The sequence below is a fragment of the Rhinichthys klamathensis genome, unplaced genomic scaffold (genome assembly GCF_029890125.1).
Source record: "Rhinichthys klamathensis goyatoka isolate OS25496 unplaced genomic scaffold, OSU_Roscu_1.1 h1tg000441l_1, whole genome shotgun sequence".
Taxonomy (NCBI): Eukaryota; Metazoa; Chordata; class Actinopteri; order Cypriniformes; family Leuciscidae; genus Rhinichthys; species Rhinichthys klamathensis.
In genome coordinates this window covers 2,501-15,000 of record NW_026606937.1, presented here as the reverse complement: position 1 = coordinate 15,000, position 12,500 = coordinate 2,501, and the positions used below count along the sequence as shown (strand labels likewise).

At 41.3% G+C, this 12,500-nt stretch overlaps 2 protein-coding genes across 3 annotated transcripts in view; one reads left to right on the top strand and one right to left on the bottom strand.

The window, feature by feature from the left end:
* Positions 1 to 11,470, bottom strand: part of arhgap9 (Rho GTPase activating protein 9) — a 68,544-nt gene extending 57,074 nt beyond the window's left edge. For both annotated transcript variants that reach the window (XM_056236226.1, XM_056236227.1), the window contains exon 1: positions 11,375 to 11,470. The gene's annotated coding sequence lies outside the window, so the exon portion shown is untranslated. The remainder of the gene's footprint in view (positions 1 to 11,374) is intronic.
* An 876-nt stretch (positions 11,471 to 12,346) lies between these two features.
* The window catches only part of LOC130071416 (methionine--tRNA ligase, cytoplasmic-like), a gene marked incomplete at its 3' end in the record, with an annotated part of 1,505 nt that continues 1,351 nt past the window's right edge, over positions 12,347 to 12,500 (top strand). The window contains exon 1 of the mRNA XM_056236221.1: positions 12,347 to 12,500. This exon is cut by the window's right edge and continues 77 nt beyond it. Coding sequence (XP_056092196.1) covers positions 12,475 to 12,500 — 26 coding nt within the window.

Here is a 12,500-nt window from a genome sequence, read left to right as displayed (position 1 = left end):
GTAATTCAGCAAAGTTGACGAGAGGCGTGTGCGTAATGCAACCACACACAACATGCTCTAGTGGAGCTTTTCATATTATTTCACGAGTTCACACTCACAAATAATCAGATCGAGTTCAGGAGTAGTTCGGGAGTAGCTGTGCGTGTTTGGCGTGCTGTCCGAGGAGAGGCTCTGAGTTCGGTATTTTGGCCCGAATATTTGGGATGTTGAAAACTGTCGATGAACACATACAGTCGAATGTGTGTGTGTGTGTGTGTGTGTGTGTGTGTGTGTGTATAGGCCTCCACTCATGGACTGATTGACGGCTGGTTGGAATGACATGATAATTGTGTTCCTCCCGAACTTTGATAATAAAACATCATTTAACGTTTGCGTATGAGTGTGTGTTGAGATGAGTTCTCTCTCTCTTCATCGGAGGTCAGTGTGTGACCTTCACTCTCGGCACAGATGGAGCTTACAGCAGATCCCAGCTCTCTGGAGGAAATCACTTGTTTCTGACACAATGTGTGTCTATTTTTTGTCCGTGTGTGTGTGTGTGTGTGTTCGCCTGTTTTTGTCAGTTTCTCTGTGTGTGTGTGTGTGTGCGAGCGTCTGTTTTTGTCAGTTTCTGTGTGTGTGTGTGTGCGCGTCTGTTTTTGTCAGTTTCTCTGTGTGTGTGTGTGTGTGCGAGCGTCTGTTTTTGTCAGTTTCTGTGTGTGTGTGTGTGCGCGTCTGTTTTTGTCCGTTTCTGTGTGTGTGTGTGCGCGTCTGTTTTTGTCCGTTTCTGTATGTGCATGTGTGTGTGTTTCTGTTTTTGTCAGTTTCTGTGTGTGTGTGTGCGCGCGTCTGTTTTTGTCAGTTTCTGTATGTGTGTGTGTTTCTGTCCGTTTCTGTGTGTGTGTGTGTTAGAGTGAGTGTTTGTGTGTGTGTGTGTGTGTGTTGTCGATGTGGCATTGATCTCCACTTTTGCCCTGTTGCCGTGTTGCTCCTGATCTGTTACTAGTGTCTGATTCCACCAATAGAATTCCGGCTGCATTCTTTCGGTGGCTCTGATTGGTCAGTCGAGGAAGATGATGTTGCTTGATGTGATGCAAAGATTGGGACATTTCTACACTCACTTTCACCGGCTTCATAATGAGAGTGTTTTCTTTGGTGCTTGTCTTCGATGAAGTGATCTCAAATCAGATGGACATTTACACACACACACACACACATACACATACACACACACACGCGCGCACACACGCGTAACTATAAACAGAAGGGAACATTGTGTCGGTCGCTCGCTGTACAGTGACTCATTATCATCCATTTGACTGGTGGACCGATTGATTAACCTCATTTACAGGCACAAAGTGTACGACTGCATTGCGTGTGTGTGAAAACTCTCCTGTTGTTCAATGTGCAGTTTGTACACACTACACACACTACAGTACACACACTACAGTACACACTACACACACTACAGTACACACTACATCGGACTTGTCAATCACTTGTGTTGTGTAGACGAGTTCTGCACGCATCAACGGATAAATCACTCAGGCGAAACTGATCAACTCCACTGTTGTCTGTCTGTGTGTGTGTGTGTGTGTGTGTGTGTGTGTGTGTGTGTGTGTGTGTGTGTGTGTGTGTGTGAGTGACCGTGTGTGTTTGTTTGTGTGTGTGTGTGTGTCTGTGAGTATATGTTTATGTGTGAGTGAGAGTGTATGAGTGTGTTTTGTGTGTGTGAGTGATTATAAGTGAGTGTGTGTGTATGAGAGAGAGAGTGTGTGTGTGTTAGTAAGTGTGCGTGTCGTGTGTGTGAGAGAGAGTGTGTGTTTGTGTGTGTGATTATTAGGGAGTGTGTGTGTGTGTGAAAGAGTTTGTGTTTGAGTGAGTGTGTGTGTGTGTGTGTGTGTTAGTGAGTGTGCGTGTCGTGTGTGAGAGAGAGAGAGAGAGAGAGAGAGTGTGTGTTTGTCTGTGTGTGAATGAGTTTTTGAGAGAGAGAGAGAGTGTGTGTGTGTGTGTGTGTTGATTTGTGTGTGTGTGTGTGTGGGGGGGGGGGGGGGGGGTGATTATGAGGGAGTGTGTGTGTGTGAATGAGTTTGTGTTTGTGTGAGTGTGTGTGTGTGTGAGAGAGAGAGAGAGAGAGAGAGAGAGAGAGAGAGAGAGAGAGAGAGAGTGTGTGTGTGTGTCTGAGGTATGAAGTTGTGGTGCTATAGTGTCATTTACCTCATACATACATGTTTTCCCAACAACCACAAATACAAAACCACACACACACACACACACACACACACACACACACACACCATGTCAGAAACCATGTCTAATAATATCAGGCATCAGATGCAATAAACTGAAGGTTAAACATCGGAGCTGCTAAACAAACACGTCACATTTGTTTGCGGCCCAGAAACTAGAGACTTGCAGAACTCACAAACTGAACTAATCATCATTATGCAATTTAAAAAAGACTTCCAAACCAAAATAATTTTTATATTTTATCAAAAGTTTGGGGTCAGTGATATTTTTCTAAAGAAATTAATACTTTTAATCAACAAGGACACATTAAATTGATCAAAAGTGACAGTAAAGACATTTATAATGTTACAAAATATTATATTTCAAATATTAGACATTTATAATGTTACAGTAAAGACATTTATAATGTTACAAAATATTATATTTCAAATATTATATTTCAAATAAATGCTGTTCTTTTGAACTTTCTGTTCATCAAAGAATCCTGAAAAATAAAATGTGTCACGGTTTACACAAAAATATGAAACTGTTTTCAACATTGATAATAATCATAAATGTGTCTCGAGCATCAGATCATCATATTAGAGTGATTTCTGAAGGATCATGTGACACTGAAGACTGGAGTAATGATGCTGAAAATTCAGCTTTGATCACAGGAATAAATTACACTTTACTATATATTCACATAGAAAACAGCTGTTTTGAATCATAAAAATATTTCAATTTTTTTACTGTATTTTGGATAAAATAAAAGCAGCCTTGGTGAGCAGAAGAGACTCTTTCAAACACATCTTACAGACCCGAAACTTCTGTAAATGTAGTTTTTGAAAGGACATTGACATTGATACACAGCTCTTTATGGATATCAAACATCATAACCATCACATAAAACACCTCTGAGAGTCACAGGCGTCATTTATTGAGAACGAAGGGTGAATAACATGCAAATACATCATGTCAACCGTGCCAATCGAGCCAGTGGAAAAGTGACAGTATTTGCATAGTAAAGATTCTCACTTCACTACAGTGAAACAGTGTTTAATGAGTCACATTTAGCCTTGGGTCAAAGCTACTGGTTAACTCTGGTTTAAAGCCACTGGTTTACCCTGGGTCAAAGCCACTTGTTAACCCTGGGTCAAAGCCACTGGTTAACCCTGGGTTAAAGCCGCTTGTAAACCCTGGGTTAAAGCCACTGATTAATTCTGGGTTAAAGCCACTGCTTAACTCTGGGTTAACGCCACTGATTAACTCTGGGTTAAAGCCACTGATTAACTCTGGGTTAAAGCCACTGGTTAATTCTGGGTTAAAGCCACTGGTTAACTCTGGGTTAAAGCCACTGCTTAACTCTGGGTTAACGCCACTGGTTAACTCTGGGTTAAAGCCACTGATTAACTCTGGGTTAAAGCCACTGATTAACTCTGAGTTAAGGCCACTGGTTAACTCTGGGTCAAAGACACTGGTTAACCCTGGGTTAAAGCCGCTTGTAAACCCTGGGTCAAAGCCACTGGTTAACCCTGGGTCAAAGCCACTGGTTAACTCTGGGTTAAAGCCACTGGTTAACTCTGGGTTAAAGCCACTGGTTAACTCTGGGTCAAAGCCACTGGTTAACTCTGGCTTAAAGCCACTGGTTAACTCTGGGTTAAAGCCACTGCTTAACTCTGGGTTAAAGCCACTGGTTAACTCTGGGTTAACGCCACTGGTTAACCCTGGGTCAAAGCCACTGGTTAACCCTGGGTCAAAGACACTGGTTAACCCTGGGTCAAAGACACTGGTTAACCATGGGTTAAAGCCGCTTGTTAACCCTAGGTCAAAGCCACTGGTTAACCCTGGGTCAAAGCCGCTGGTTAACTCTGGGTTAAAGCCACTGGTTAACTCTGGATTAAAGCCACTGGTTAACTCTGGGTTAAAGCCACTGGTTAACTCTGGGTTAAAGCCACTGGTTAACTCTGGGTTAAAGCCACTGGTTAACTCTGGGTTAGCGCCACTGGTTAACCCTGGGTTAAAGCCACTGGTTAACTCTGGGTCATAGACACTGGTTAACCATGGGTTAAAGCCGCTTGTTAACCCTGGGTCAAAGCCACTGTTTAACCATGGGTCAAAGCTGCTGGTTAACTCTGGGTTAAAGCCACTGGTTAACTCTGGGTTAAAGCCACTGGTTAACTCTGGGTTAAAGCCACTGGTTAACTCTGGGTTAAAGCCACTGGTTAACTCTGGGTTAAAGCCACTGGTTAACTCTGGGTTAAAGCCACTGGTTAACTCTGGGTTAAAGCCACTGGTTAACTCTGGGTTAAAGCTACTGGTTAACTCTGGGTTAAAGCCACTGGTTAACTCTGGATTAAAGCCACTGGTTAACTCTGGGTTAAAGCCACTAATTAACTCTGGGTCAAAGACACTGGTTAACCCTGGGTTAAAGCCGCTTGTTAACCCTGGGTCAAAGCCACTGGTTAACCCTGGGTCAAAGCCACTGCTTAACTCTGGGTTAAAGCCACTGGTTAACTCTGGGTTAAAGCCACTGGTTAACTCTGGGTTAAAGCCGCTGGTTAACTCTGGGTCAAAGCCACTGGTTAACCCTGGGTCAAAGCCGCTGGTTAACTCTGGGTTAAAGCCACTGGTTAACTCTGGGTTAAAGCCACTGGTTAACTCTGGGTTAAAGCCACTGGTTAACTCTGGGTTAAAGCCACTGGTTAACTCTGGATTAAAGCCACTGGTTAACTCTGGGTAAAAGCCACTACTTAACTCTGGGTCAAAGACACTGGTTAACCCTGGGTTAAAGCCGCTTGTTAACCCTGGGTCAAAGCCACTGCTTAACTCTGGGTTAAAGCCACTGGTTAACTCTGGGTTAAAGCCACTGTTAACTCTGGGTTAAAGCCACTGTTAACTCTGGATTAAAGCAACTGTTAACTCTGGGTTAAATCCGAGTTTATAATACTGGTTAGCACTGCTTTTAGACCTGGGTTATGAAGTCCTGCTCCTGTGTTGTTATCGTTGACTAAAACTATTGTTATGTGAAATCAACCTGAAATATAATATAAGTGTCAGATGAAAAACTAACACGAAAAACAAATCGAAACTAAATAAAAGTGTGAAAAAAACAAATGGTGATTGATAAAGCTATTTTAATGGCTGATATTGCTGTGTGTGTGTGTGTGTGTGTGCTGACGTCGAGCTTTAGCTGATAAGCTGCTGAAAACAGAAGCTTTATCAGATACGATGAGTGTTTATTTCGCTTTGGCTTCAGGTTAAATCTGACGAAACTGCCCTCTGTGTGGAAGCTTGTTTCCGCCACGCAATAGAAAAAAACATAATAGCGATTTTTAATCTCACAGTTCTGACTTTGTTTCTTGCAATTCCAAGTGTGTGTGTGTGTGTGTGTGTGTGTGTGTGTGTGTGTATGTGTGTGTGTGTTTGAATCAGTGTGTGTGAGTCAGTGTGTGTCAGTGTGTTTGTGTGTGTGTGTCAGAGAGAGAGTGTGAGTGTATGTCAGTGTGTATGTGTGTGTGTGTGTGTGTGTATGTGTGAGTCAGTGTGTGTCAGAGAGAGAGTGTGTGTGCGTGTGTGTGTACATGTTTTTCTATCCCGGTGGCGATGGGGACTAAAACCTGAATGCACACACACTCATGGGGACTCGTGTCACTGGGGGCCTAAAGTGAGGAAACAAGCTATACATCATACAGAATGAGTTTTTTGAAAATGTAAAAATGCAGAAAGTTTGTGTGTGTGTGTGTGTGTGTGATGGGTAGGTTTAGGGGTCAGGTTAGTGTGTGTGTGTGTGTCTGTGTGTCTGTGTGTATGTGTGTGTGTGTGGTCCTGCAGGAAGAGCCCATGGCTGTGAGATTTTTCCATTACGGTCTTTTGAACACAAGCGCTCTCACACACACACACACACACACACACACAGTCTCTGTTCTGATCGACCGCAGTGAGAGACACACTCATCCTGAACGCTGAAATCAGACAAACACTTCACTGCAGAACTCTAGGGTTCTAGACTCAATTCAAACACCCATTGATGCCAAAAAGTCTCTAAATTGCATTTGTTTCTAGTGATAAAGTATATTTACGAGATTCATAAAATGTAATCAAAATAAAAAATTACGCACTTTAAAACCTTTGTTTAACCTACTTCATGCAATATTTATTTACTTTCCCGTGCATTTTTATCAATGCAAACAATGACTGTAAAATACACCAAAACCTCAACAATGCGCTGTAATATTTCAGCATCTGTCCAAACATACAATACAATATGTTTTCATCCCTGTAAACACTAATACCTGAGAGATCCGGCTGCAAATACATGTGCATTAATGGATCATAATCTTACTTTTTAAAGTATGGTTTTATCACCTGTTCATCTCACACTCATTTCTGTCGTGATTTTATGAGCTTTGTAGAGTTTCAGCTTTATGAGCAATTAAATCCAGTGTGATGAAGTTTACAAAAGTAGGTCAGCAGTCGAACTGAAGTTTCGAGTTTAGTGGGTAGAAATGTATTTTTCCTCTTCCTGTTTATACAGGAGCTGTTGAGCAGAAACAGGCCATTCATAGGCCATTCATAGGCCATTCATAGGCGATTCATAGGCCATTCATAGGCCATTCATAGGCGATTCATAGGCCATTCATAGGCCATTCATATGTGAGAAATACCGAAGATAAGACAGAAATATCTTGAGTGAATCTTCAGGCACTTAAAAAAATCCCAGGTCATAAAAAATATTCATAAGTATAACAAATGAAACAGATCAGCACGTTCTAGTTGCTTAAATGTCATGAAAGAAAGATATTATTATTAAGATCTATTTTTGTCTGGGTGTGTGCGAGTGTGTGTGAGCATGAGTGTGTGTATTTGTCTGAGTGTGTGCATGTGAGAGAGAGAGAGAGAGTGTGTGTGTGTGTGTGTGTGCGCGAGTATGTGTGTGTTTGTGAGAGAGAGTGTGTGTGTGTTTGTGTGTGTGTGCGAATATGTGTGTGTTTGTAAGAGAGAATGTGTGTGTGTGGATGTGAGTGTGTGTGTGTGTGTGTGTATTTGTCTGAGTGTGTGCATGAGAGAGAGAGTGTGTGTGTGCTAGTATGTGTGTGTTTGTGAGAGAGAGAGAGAGAGAGAAAGAGTCTTTGTGTGTGTGTGCGTATGTGTGTGTGCGTGAGTATGTGTGTGTTTGTGAGAGAGAGAGAGAGAAAGAGTGTTTGTGTGTGTGTGTGTGTGTGTGTGCGTGAGTATGTGTGTGTTTGTGAGAGAGAGAGAGAGTGTGTGTGTGTGTGTGCGTGAGTATGTGTGTGTTTGTGAGAGAGAGAGAGAGAGTGTGTGTGTGTGTGTGTGTGTGTGTGTGCGTGAGTATGTGTGTGTGTTTGTGAGAGAGAGTGTGTGTGTGTTTGTGTGTGTGTGCGAATATGTGTGTGTTTGTGTGAGAGAGAATGTGTGTGTGTGTTTGTGTGTGGATGTGAGTGTGTGTGTGTGTATTTATCTGAGTGTGTGCATGTGAGAGAGAGTGTGTGTGTGTGCGAGTATGTGTGTGTTTGTGAGAGAGAGAGAGAGAGAGAGAGAGTGTGTGTATGTGTCTGCGTATGTGTGTGTGCGCGAGTATGTGTGTGTTTGTGAGAGACAGTGTGTGTGTTTGTGTGTGTGTGTTAGGGGTGGAACGGTACATGTATTCGTACCGAACCGAAACGGTACGGGCGTCACGGTTCGGTGCACGAATTTACACGGAGAATACACGGTATAAAAATAAATAAAACTCGCGTGGAAATTAATTAATGTAATGCGGAACTACTGTTAGATACGCGGGTTCTTTAGGGACACATAATCTTTACCATCGGCTTAGCTCTGAACGCGCGTTCACTTCAAACGTTGGCTTATACGCGCGTCCTATTCGCTTTGGACTAGCGTCGAACAAGACGCGAAAGACGCGAATTTAACGCTCTATTCGCGTTTGGTGTGACCACATAATGAACAGGCTGCGATGTCAAGATTGCAATGCTGGAGTGTGTGTGCTTATGTGTGTGTGTGTGACTGTGAGAGAGAGGCGCGGCCGCGATCGAACAGTGGAAACATAAAAAACATACTCCGTCATTTTGTTCATACAGATCATTAAACCTGCAAAGTGTTTACTTATATTTGTGTACACTCGCAATAAAACACAACATTGTCCTTTTGTCACACTGTAAACTCTTGTCAAACTGTAACCTACAACTGTCACTCAACCAAAATCTCTCTCTCTCTCTCTCTCTCTCTCTCTCTCTCTCTCTCTCTCTCTCTCTCTCTCTCTCTCTCTCTCTCTCTCTCTCTCTCACACACACACACACACACACACACACACTGTTTTAAAAGCAAAACATATTTATCCAACTCCATTTCAAAACAGTCTGTGGGTCCCATCTTTTGGACATTCATCGCATTGGTTTTCATTTCTTGTCCTCGGAGCGCTAATCTTAAACATTCTACATTGATTAAAAAAGAAAATCGAATGCGTTATTAATGGTAGTATTATTTTATACAGAAATCAATTATTTATAATTCAGATGAGAATAATGTTACATTGTTAATTAATAATGTTAATTAAAATTAAGGAAAACAAATATATTGATCTGAAATATAGCAAATTAATTTTAAATTAATTCAGGTACAATTACCAAACATATCGCAAGGTCTTTTTGTCTTTTTATTAATTTAATTAATAAACTAATTATATAAAACTATTGTCAGTGCACTACAAATAAACTGGTTCTATGCCTTTATTAATAAAACTTATTTTAAAAATACAATGCCTTCTGCATTTTTGTTTTGCTTTTCCCTCCATTGTACCGAAATCGTACCGAACCGTGATGTCTGAACCGAACCGTGATGTCTGAACCGAGGTATGAACCGAACCGTGACTTCTGTGTACCGTTCCACCCCTAGTGTGTGTGTGTGTGTGTGTGTGTGCGCGAGTATGTGTGTGTTTGTGAGAGAGAGAGAGAGAGAGAGAGAGTGAGTGTGTGTGTGTGTGTGTGTGTGTGCGCGAGTATGTGTGTGTTTGTGAGAGAGAGAGAGAGAGTGTGTGTGTGTGTGTGTGTGTGCGTGTGTCTGTCTTCAGGCACTTAAAATTCCAGGTTATAAACATATTCATAAGCATAACTCCTGAAACACATCAGATCCGCAGGTTCCAGTTGCTTGAGCGTCACGAGCGCGAGCGGATGCAGGAGACAGTCACTCTGAAACTCACGGCTGAGGAAACGCTGCAGAAATAATCTGCTTCATTCATGGGATTTTCAGAAAGAAATGCATTTATGCAGCAGAATTATGACGAAATGACTTTACTGTAAAGCGCTTTTGCTTTGTTCTGCAATCGTGCAAGAGATTGTTACGCAATTTCTACAGTTACTGCGGCGCTCGGCTGGTCTTATAAACGCACGCGCCGGTGGTGCCGGAACCAGATCAGCCCAGACACTCATAACTCATAACTCATAAATCAGAAATATCTTAATCGTTTCTCCTAGACGACCGGAAATCATCACTTCCTGCTTTATCAATGTCAATGATGCCTTAAACTGTGTGTGTGTGTGTGTGTGTGTGTGAGAGTGAGTGAGTGTGTGTGTGTGTGTGTGTGAGAGTGAGTGAGTGAGTGTGTGTGTGTGTGTGTGTGTGTGTGTGTGTGTGTGTGTGTGTGTGTGTGTGTGTGTGTGTGTGTGTGTGTGTGTGTGTGAGAGTGAGTGAGTGAGTGAGTGAGTGTGTGTGTGTGTGTGTGTGTGTGTGTGTGTGTGAGAGTGAGTGAGTGAGTGTGTGTGTGTGTGTGTGTGTGTGTGTGTGTGTGAGTGAGTGAGTGAGTGAGTGAGTGAGTGAGTGTGTGTGTGTGTGTGTGTGTGTGTGTGTGTGTGTGTGTGTGAGTGTGAGTGAGTGAGTGTGTGTGTGTACAAGTGTGTGTGTGTCCTGTGTGTGTGTGTGAGTGTGTGTGTGTGTGTGTGTGTGTGTGTGTGTGTATGTGTGTGTGTGTGTGTGTGTGTGTGTATGTGTGTGTGTGTGTGTGTGTGTGTGTGTGTGTGTGTGTGTGTGTGTGTGTGTGTATGTGTGTGTGTACTAGATTCATATATTATTTCTCTTTATAAAGTCTCAGCACATGAGAAACACTGGTCATGTTATCAATCTGTGAGTTATGGATCGCCTGGTTCTGGCCCGAGGCGGTTCACACTCGTGTGTGTGTGTGTGTGTGTGTGTGAGATATTCCCTCTGAATCTCTCGCACCGGCTGAGTGTGTGTCTCTCAGATGTGAAGTGACAGCGAGAGCGAGAGTCTCACACACAGAAGCGACAGAACAAGCCCAATATACAATCACTGTGACCACATACAACCCTAACACTTTATTACACGTTACTACTATAGTAATAACAGTAAATAATACATAATTACAAACCAAACCCTAACTCTATAGTAAGTACATGTAGTTAATTAATATTTACTTATTATGAGTAAGTACAATGTAACTACATCACCTTAAAGTAAAGGGTTACACTTTATTTTAAAGTGTCTTTGTTACACTGTAATTATACATTTAAGTACTGAGTAATAATATACTTACTATAGTGTTAGGATTAGGGTTGGGTTGAGGATTAGTTACATGTAATTATGCTTAATTTATAGGTATTACTATAGTAACTACATGTAACAATGACACTAAAATAAAGTGTTACCAAATAAAGTGTAACCAATGCAATGATTTAAGAATCAACCACTGAAAAACCCACTGTGCATCTGAACATCGGGCCAAACCTCAGAGATGTGTTTAAAATACTAGATAACATCAAAATAAAAGCACATTGTTATGAAACACTGCAAATACTGCACTAAATATTGTACATTACTGAACAATAAACTACCGAACCACCTCATTTAGATCCTGTATTTCTATTTAAATCATATGCACACTTGATAAAAACATTTCTAAACACTGCAAAATGTTACATCACCGAGCGATTAAGTAAATAATAGCAAAATGTTTTGTTTTTCTTTACACGGGACATGCAAATAGATGTTTTGGTCTATTTATTTGTTTATATATCAATCAAAAAGTGTTGTACAAGTAATATTCTTGCTCAGTCGGTTCAATATTTCCTCTCTAAAATAGATATTATTGTGAAAGTGTGTGTTTTTGAGCTGTAATAGTGTGCTCGTGGCTTACCGGTGACTGCAGGTGCGTCCGCGCGCGCGTTACTCCAGGTGTCACTGAACCGGACGGCGCTCGAGCTCGAGCTCTCACGAGCAGGGCGGGGCTTTGTGGGATCCGTCACGTGACCGAGAAGAGCCAACCAGAGAGAAGCTCCGTAAGCCAACGTTATTTGCATCTTCTTTGATTTTTTTTTTTGCTTCCTGTTCTATTTTTATTGTCTGACGCTTTGACAATATTGTACATAAAGCATCATGACAGTTAGCCTGGAAATTGTCTACATTGTTCTATGTTTTTTGTTGTTGTTTTTTCTTCTTCTTTTTTTCAGTTTCATACAACATGGCTAAAAAATGTAGAAAAAATATTGATGTGTAAATTTAGCTGTTCGACCCGAAAGTATGAAAGCCCGTTGAAAATATATTTTATTTAACCTAACCTACAAAATAAAACGTTTTGAAGAAAAAAAAAGGAGGGAAAAGAAATAATATGATATAAAACCGTATAAAACCAGAAGAAATATTTCAGATTCTACTCTATTTGTAAGTTAGGTTTTCTTGGAACATTCTCAGTTTGTTGCGCTAATAATAAAACAGATTGTAACGAACAACTGCGTATTGAATTATAAAAGTATGCAAAATAGACGTTTTTACTAGTCATCTCAGATTTTTAGACCAGTGTAAATATATATAGAGAGAGATAATGATCAGAATTCGAAGTAATATTGTTCTAAATACAAATAAATATATATAATGCTTAAAAATAATAATCGTGCATTGATTTGAGGATTTCACAACGGCATCGACCAATTACATCAGGCGTTCAGATTTTTAACCAATGAGCTTATCGCTGTCATGACGGACGTTTACCCCTACACCGTTGCATTATGGGCATTGTAGTCTCCCGCCAACATGAGATCAGCGCAGTTCCTACGGACGAACGATGATTAAAAACTACAATTTCCTCTGACGCGGCACGTGGTTTGACGCTCGGTTGCATCAGCGTAAATAGTTGATTCACAGACCGGTTTTGATCACTCTTCTCAGTTAAAGCGCTGTGTCTGCCTCACCTGTCGAAGTAGGTTAATTCAAGAGCGTCCTAAAGTGACAGAGGGTCAAATGAAACTGTATATTTCTGAGGGGAA